General features: G+C 58.0%; 1 protein-coding gene across 8 annotated transcripts in view; it reads left to right on the top strand.

The window, feature by feature from the left end:
• The first annotated feature begins 4,447 nt into the window (after window positions 1–4,447).
• EBF3 (EBF transcription factor 3) overlaps window positions 4,448–7,812 on the top strand; it is a 120,921-nt gene continuing 117,556 nt past the window's right edge. For all 8 annotated transcript variants that reach the window (XM_064464401.1, XM_064464397.1, XM_064464400.1 and 5 more), the window contains exons 1-4: window positions 4,448–5,258; window positions 5,475–5,631; window positions 6,040–6,103; window positions 6,824–6,879. In XM_064464401.1, coding sequence (XP_064320471.1) covers window positions 5,125–5,258; window positions 5,475–5,631; window positions 6,040–6,103; window positions 6,824–6,879 — 411 coding nt within the window. In that variant the 5' untranslated portion in view covers window positions 4,448–5,124. The remainder of the gene's footprint in view (window positions 5,259–5,474; window positions 5,632–6,039; window positions 6,104–6,823; window positions 6,880–7,812) is intronic.

Raw genomic sequence — 7,812 nt, 5'->3', positions numbered from 1 at the left:
TATAATATCTGAAATTATCTGATCGATCCTTGTTTGTTCAGTTGGAGTCAGTTTATATTGTTCTCGCCGCGCGACGGGACCCGTCCGGCCGCCAACTCCCCGCGGCCCCGGCTGCGCGCCCGCGCCCCTTCCGCGTCCCACCGCGGGGACGGGCTCACCCCCGCCTACCGGCTTGCGCGGCTCCGTGCCGCCGGGGACCGCGGCCCCCCACGCCCCAGAGCCCCCGGCCCCGGGAGGCGGCGGCGGCCCCGCAGCAGTCCCCGCACCCCGCCGGGGAGGGCCGCGCCGTCGGGCGGCAGCCGCGGGGAGATCCCCCTTCCCAGGCAGGGCTCCCGCTGGACGCTGGGCTGCCGGGGCCGGCCTCCGGGCAACCGCAAAGGTTAAGCCTTTTCCCCCTTTTTTTTCCTATTTTTTCCCCCTCCTAAGAGCTAATTATTGATTTAACAATATCGGGGCGCCGGACGGCGAAGGCGCGCCTGGAGGAGCGCAGGGCCGAGCGCCGGTTTGAGCAAAACACCCCTGCACCCACTGGGAGCTGCTTTACTCCGAGGCGGCTGCACCGCCCGGCCGCGCAGCCTGGCGCGCAGGGGCGCGGGAGGTGCGCGGGAGGTGCGCGGGAGGTGCGCGCATGGCCCACCGAGAGGCCCCGACGCCGCTGCCCGACGGGCCCGGCCGGGGGTAGGGACAGCGTCCCCCGGTGTGCGTGTGTGTCCCACCCGTGTGCGTGTCCGTCCCACCGCCCCCGCGGAGCCGGCCCGCTGCCCCGCGGTGGCCTGCGCGCAGCGCGGAGCGGGGCGGCCGCTCTCCATCCCGGTGCATCCATCCCGGCGCATCCATCCCGGCGCTGCGCGGGGCAGGCGGCAGGTGCGGGGGTCGCTCCCGCACCGCTGTTCCAGTCCGCTTTCCGCCCGGCTTGTGCCCGGCCCCGGGATGCTCCGGAATTTGGGATTAAAGCCTTGAGATCGGCCCAAGCGCGGGTCCAGAAGCCGGGAGAGGCGGGCGAGCGGAGCCGCGGCGACCCGGAGGGGTCGGGACCCACTGCGCGGAGTCGCCTCCCGCAAACTTTGCCCTTTGCGGGGCTCTGGGGACTTTTGCTAGCGGAGGAGGGGGTCGGCGCCCCCCGCACCCCGCCGGCGGCAGCGCCCAACCCCGGCGAAACCTCGGCCCCGCTCCGCCCCGGGCGCAGGTTGCGCGGCCTCCCGCGCAAGGGCCGGGCCGGGCCGGGCCCCCGCAGCGCTGCGCCCCTGCGCTGACCGTCGCCTCCTCCCGGGAACCGTCGGCCCCCCGCCCAGCTGAAAATACCCGAAAATACAAATTTATCGCTGCTTTGCAACGCGGGGAACAGGAGTTAGCGGAGATTTGTTTCGGTTAAACCGGGCGTAAATTACACCCACTGTAACGCAGCGCGTTAGTAATGAAGGCGCCTTCAAACAATAAAATTGAAATATGCACCTTGGCGAGGCTGGCGGGGCTCGGCCGAGCCCCCCGGGGCGGCGGGGGGCGGCGGGGGGCGGCGGGGGCCGGGCCGGGGCCGCCGCTCCCGAGGGAACATCCCGCTGGGAAAGTTTGTGCCGTGGGAGCCGCTCCTTGGGGGGGCGAGGGGGGGGGCGGGGGGCGCGGGGCAGGGCAGCCCGGCCCACGCGGGTCCGCGGCGGGGTAAATACGGGGTGAAAGTTGCGTGAGGTAAAATGGGAAATTGGGGGTGGGGGTGGGGGGTGGGGAGTGAAATGATTAAGATAATAGTCTCGAGGGGATTGTCCCGAGGGGGAGGGGGAAAAAAAATAAAATAATAAAGTTTGGGAGAATCCTATAAGGACCGTGGAAATGAGGCTATCAATTTTAATCTGCGGGATCCACGTACGGCGTGCGATGATGTGTTATTATGCGGTGCGGGGCGCGGGGGGGGGGAGGCGGAGGGGCTCCCGGCCGTGATTTATGGCGGCGGCGGGGGTCTCCCCGCCCGGGCGGTGCCGGGGGGCGCGGGCCGGGCCGGGGGAAGGGGGGTTGGGGGGGGGGACAGCTGGGCTGCGGCCATCTGACCGGCTCCGCCGTGACATCTGGGAGCCCACTGGTGTGTGGCACGCGAATCGCTTGATGTCGCTATTTAAATGCAAATTTGCGGGGGGATCACTGAAGCCTCACCCCGTAAATTCACACAAAAGGGAGACTTGGCGCGCCGCGCCGGAGGAGGAGGTGGTGAGGAGGAGGAGGAGAGGAGGAGGAGGAGGAGGAGGGCCGCGGAGCCGGGAGGGCTCGGGCCGCCCCCGCAGCCGCGCACAACCCCTGCCCGCCCGGCGCCGGGCCGCGGCCGGGCCCCGCTCCCCGCCGGCGCCCCCGGGCAGGGTGCGGGGGGCCCTCCCTGGTGCCCCCCGGCCTCCCCCGGAGCGGGCCCGGCCCTGGTGGGGCTGCCCGGGCCGCTGCTCCCCCACCCCGGGCCGGGGAGAACTTCTTGGGGGGGGTGGGCTGGGTTGGGGGGGGGGTGCAGGGTGCGGGCCCGGACGCGGTGCGGGGCGATGCGGGAAGGGAGCATCATCCCGGGCGGGCTCCCGGCCGCCGGCAGCTCGCTGCCAGCCGCGGAGTGACACACACACACACAAAAAAAAAACCAACAAAAAAAAAAAGATAAAGTTGGTGAATGATAAAGACCGTATTTTCCACGCTTTGGGTGCAGGACCAGATGATCTAGAAAATGAGCTGAAATAGATTCAGCCTCAGAGCCTGTTGTGAGGAGCAGCTGATTCCCCCATTTCTGGCCAGATGGCTTCTGAACACAGATTTGCATTCATTTTCGCTTAATATCGTCCAAAATAGTGGGGCAGCTGCATTTGTTGTCAAAAAGGTTTAAAACTCCCTTTCTTTCTGGGGCAGGATCGCTACCTTCTGCGGTGGGCTTATGGAACTTTCTCTTTTTTTTTTCCCTCCCCTTCCCTCCCTCCTTAGTCAACAGTATCAGATTTAAAAGGATTTGTTTTAAAACCTTCTAATTTGGTAATCAGATTTAAATCGCCTTGGCGCGTGTAATCTGAATTAAAGATACTGTAAATGATTCTAAGCATTACGCTTTCGTTAGCGGAGGGAAGGACCAACTTCGGCGTCGTTCTGGGCATTTTAGGAAATACGTTCCGATTGCGGCGTTCTTGGGCGGTTTTACCTTATTTTTAGGAAGGCGGGTTTTGCCTTGCGCGGGGGGGGGGGACGGGACGGGCAGCCCCCGGCCCCCGCCCGGGGTCCCTCCATGTGCCGGAGCCCCCAAACGCCATTCCCGCCCCCAGCCCCGCATCCTTTGGGAACTTTGGGATCGCTCGTCCCTCCGCGGTGAAAGGCGTCAGGTTTGGGAATCTGCTCTCCTGTACCTCAAAAGCTCCGGGCTGGTTGGGAATCCAGGAATTTTCTTTTAATTTATCACGAATAGTTTCCATACACTTTGATTTAAGGTTATTAACATTCTATAGACAGTGGCATCTTTAATATGTGGCGATCGCTTCTAAAGACTAATCTCATTACCCTCAAATAGTCATAAAATATGATTTTATTATACTTACGTATTTAATTAGACGGCCAGCAATGTAATGGATTTTGAGATCGGGTAGAGCAACAGCTTTGATAATTCACTTATCTTTGGCAATAGTCATTAACCCCCAACACCAGCAAAATAGATTGCTTTCTAACGCACCTTTTTTTTTTTGCCTTTCTCCCCCCTCTCGCCCCTTGGAGGAAGGACCGGGGGGTCCCCGGTAACGCACATCGGACTTGGCTTTTCACCCGTTCATTAAAATATTAACGCACGGACCCGGCAAGTCACTAAAAAAAAAAAATAAATTAAAAAAATTAATTAAAAAAAAAAAAGTAAAAAAGGAAGCCCTGACCCCCGCCGGGGGAAGCCCACCGCTCGAGGCGGGTACACGCGTGGGCAGGGGGACATAGGGCTGGGGTCCGGCGATGTGTGTGCGCGGGTAGGCAGGCTTCAGCCGGCGGTAGTTCTGTCCGCGTCGGTGTGTCTGTCCGTGCCTGCGGGGTCACGTTGGGTGGGTGGGGGGCTGCACGCCCCCGGCCCCCGCTTGCCCACCCCCGGCTCCCCTTCTGCGCCCCAAGCACCCCCCGACCCTCTCCCACAGGGGTCACGGCTCGCCGCCCGCCCCACGCCACGGAGGGGTGGGGGGGGTGGGGGGGTCACGCGTGGGCCGGTTCCTCGAAGCTACTTCGGCGATATCGGGGTCCCGGGCGGGGGTGGGGTGGGGTGTTTGGGGTGGGGGGGGTGGGGGGCCGGGCGGGAGCTCGGCAGCGAGCGGTTGAACCCCACGCTCCATATATGGCGCTGAGCCCGCCCGCCGCTGGCGTCACCGGTGACGCCACGTCTCCCGCGGCGGCGGGGGCCCGGCTCCCGGGGAAGGGCGCGCTCCTCGGGGAGGGAGGGCCGGGCTCTGCGCGCCGCCGTCCATTCCGCGAGTCGCCGCGGGCCCGCGCCCCGTCCTCCCGTGTGCCCGGGAACACCTCCGCCGTAATCAGCGCGGCTTTTTTTTTTTTTCTTCTTCTTCTTTTTTTTTTTTTTTGCCTTTTTTTTTTTTCCCCCCCGTTTATTTGTCTTTTGGAGCAGGAGAGCCTTGCCAGAAAGTGGTCGATTCAGCAGTGTCCTGAAGCCTTTTTTTTTTTTTTTTTTTTTTTCCTCCCTTCCGAGGCGGTTTCACTAGGATGACACCACGTTGAGCGCGTCTGCAAACAACAACAAAAATATTTATCCTTTTACCCCCCCTCCCCCCCCCCAAAAAAAAGCAACCTCGCCGTGTCGCCGGCTGCAGTTACACTTTTTCTTTCTTTTTTTTTTTTTTTTCCTTTTTTTTTTTTTTTTAAACCACCAAACTGGAACGCCATCCAACTCGCTGCACAGAAGTACTCAGTAAATTGTTTATGTCGTGCCAATACAGGACAGATTGAAGAAGGAAGCAAGACTTGAACTGGGCTTTTCTCCTACTGATCACAGGGAGTAAAGTCATCTCTTATATTCCAGTCGCCAAGGAGAGAGAGAGAGAGCGAAAATCAAGCAACAACCAACCCACCCCGTATCTGACATTTCCCTCAATTTTAACCCCTTTTGGTTAGGAGCTGGTTTTGCCCAAATTTGTTTTAATGTTTGGGATTCAGGAAAATATACCAAGAGGTGGGACGACCATGAAAGAAGAACCGCTGGGCAGTGGGATGAATCCCGTCCGCTCGTGGATGCATACTGCTGGGGTAGTGGATGCTAACACGGCCGCCCAAAGGTACGTCTGCCAAATCCTCTCCCGGCGGTTTTCTCCTCCCGTATTTCTCATCCCGACCGTAAATCCCCCCCCCCCAACCCACCCCGCCCGCCCCGTATCACTTACAGCCTCCCCGCTCCGCGCCGCTCCGCGCTCCCCGCATCCCCCCGCGGCCGCGGTGCCTCCGCGCCCCTTCCCGCCGCTCTCACCCACGCCTTGTCTTGTTTTTTCCCGCAGCGGCGTGGGGCTGGCTCGGGCACATTTCGAGAAACAGCCGCCTTCCAATCTCAGAAAATCCAATTTTTTCCACTTCGTCTTAGCTCTGTACGACAGGCAGGGGCAGCCGGTGGAGATTGAGAGAACAGCTTTTGTGGACTTTGTGGAGAAAGAGAAAGTAAGTCTGCGTGTTATCTTAATTTTTTTTCCTTTAAAAAAAAAAAAAGAAAAGAAAAAATAAAACCAACACGTTTAAGCGTGATTTATTTGCCCAAAGACCATTCCCAGCCCTAACGGTACTCCAGAGGCGCCCAGACCACGTGCGGGTCCCCCCGTTATTGCGGCCGCCCCGGGTTGATCCCGGCTTTAGCAACTCGCCGCCGCGTCCCCCGCTTATTTTAACGCCGGGAAAACGGCTAAACATGACATATTTGCGCCGAGATAATGACATCATCAGCGCTCCACAAAGTGGGCTGAATTTCTGCAAACTGTTAATTCCGAGCCGCTTCAGGGACGAGAAAAAATGTACGTCAGGAGGAGGGAGATGTTTTTCGTGCTAAATATAATTATTTATCGTTGCTTGCAGGAGCCAAACAATGAAAAAACTAACAATGGAATTCATTATAAACTTCAGTTATTGTATAGCAATGGTAAGTTGTCGCCGCCTCGGTTTTGAACGCCCGCGTGCCGCGGAAAAGTCTTACTTTCTTTTTCAAGGCCTTTTGGAGAAAAAAAAAAAAAAAAAAAGAAAAAAAAAAAGGACATAAAGATTTTGAGATTAAAATCGCACGCGTGTAAACACGGCTCTTTCCCTGGCATATAAGGAAAACAAAACATAAACGATCAATAAGTCAATGGTACTTCACATGATTAACCGGTTGGTCTTGAAGTGGAAAGTAAAAAAAAAAGGGGGGGATCGATGGCTGCTCCAGCAGAACATCACTTTTCCGTGACTTTTCCTTTTTTTTTCTATATTTTTTTTTTTCGCTTTTGCAAAGGGGTGGTAATTTGGGGGGTGGGCTGAGGGGACGGAGTCGAGCGGAGCGGGCAGCGCACGGGCGCGGAAAGCCCGCGGGGGACGCGGCGCTGCTCGGTCCCGGTGCCCACCGCCGCCGGGCCCCCCGTGGGTGTCCCGCCGTGGGTCCGGCCGGGGGGGGGGGGAGGGGGGGCTTCCTCGGGCGCAGGAGCGGGCCCCAGCTCCATCACTAGGTGATTTCTGCCTTCTTTTATTTTATTTTATTGTTTTAAATTCCACGGGCGCCGGTCGCTGCCCGCGGCGGCCGATCGGCTGCCCTCACGCTTTCGTGATGTTATTTGGGTGGTTCGCCCCCGAAATGCTAACGGGGCTCTGCCTCTGCTTCCCCCCCCAGGCGTTAGGACAGAGCAGGACCTCTACGTGCGCCTAATAGACTCAATGACCAAACAGGTGAGAAAGTTCATCCTTTTCTTCCCGCGCGAGTTGCCGAGGTGGGGTTCGCCCCTGCTCGGGGGGGGACGGGGGGGGGGGGATGTCGGGGGCGTCAGGCCGACAGCCCGCAGCTACTTTTAATTTACCTAAGCGAGTAATTCTGTTTACCTGTTACCGGGGGGAGGGGGGTGTGTGAATATTTTAAACAGCGAAAAGGGTGCGTTGTTGCTGGTGGCGGGAGCGTTGGCAGCGTGTGGCGTGAAGTACAACGTCATGCGGGCAGATGTTCGATATAATTAATTTAGCGAGGGAGGGAGGAAAACAAAAAACCCCATCGAGTTGCCCAGATTTATTTCTAAATGCGCTTTTCCCCCCTTCATAACTTTATTTTTGGGGGCGATATTTTCCCCTCGGTGAAAACCTCGCCCTCTTCCCTGGGCGCTCCGAAAGTGGCCGGGATCAGTCTTTTTTTTTTCTTTTATAACGCGATGATCTCGTAACGCCAGGCGTTTATTTAGATTTAAAAGTTAAATGTGCCGAGGTGAAAAGTCATCTTGTTCTCCTCTAGTCCGCGCTCACCTCTCAGCCCCCCATCTCCATAATTCAAACTCCGTGCTCCAGGGGTCACCCAAACCCGTCCGTTTCCCTGAGATCAGCTTCTGGTTCTTCCTCAAACCTCTGTCAGACCTTGTAAATAACATAATTACAAGCAGTTCCTTATTAAATTATTTAACCTGTCTTGGTCAACTTTGCCGATGATAACTACGTGTTATCAGCGTTGCACCATAGCAATTAAAGACAGAAAGCGCTTTCCGGGCTGTGCGTTTCATCAACTTCTTTTTTTCTCTGTCTTTTTCTTTTTTCCTGGAGAGATATTTCCCGATTTTTTTTTTTTTCCTCTGTGTGTAGCGGGGGTGGGGCAAGAAGGTGAGATTGGGGACTAATTTACAG

The sequence above is a fragment of the Phalacrocorax carbo genome, chromosome 12 (assembly GCF_963921805.1).
Source record: "Phalacrocorax carbo chromosome 12, bPhaCar2.1, whole genome shotgun sequence".
NCBI classification, from domain to species: Eukaryota; Metazoa; Chordata; class Aves; order Suliformes; family Phalacrocoracidae; genus Phalacrocorax; species Phalacrocorax carbo.
This window is presented reverse-complemented; position numbering and strand designations above follow the sequence as displayed.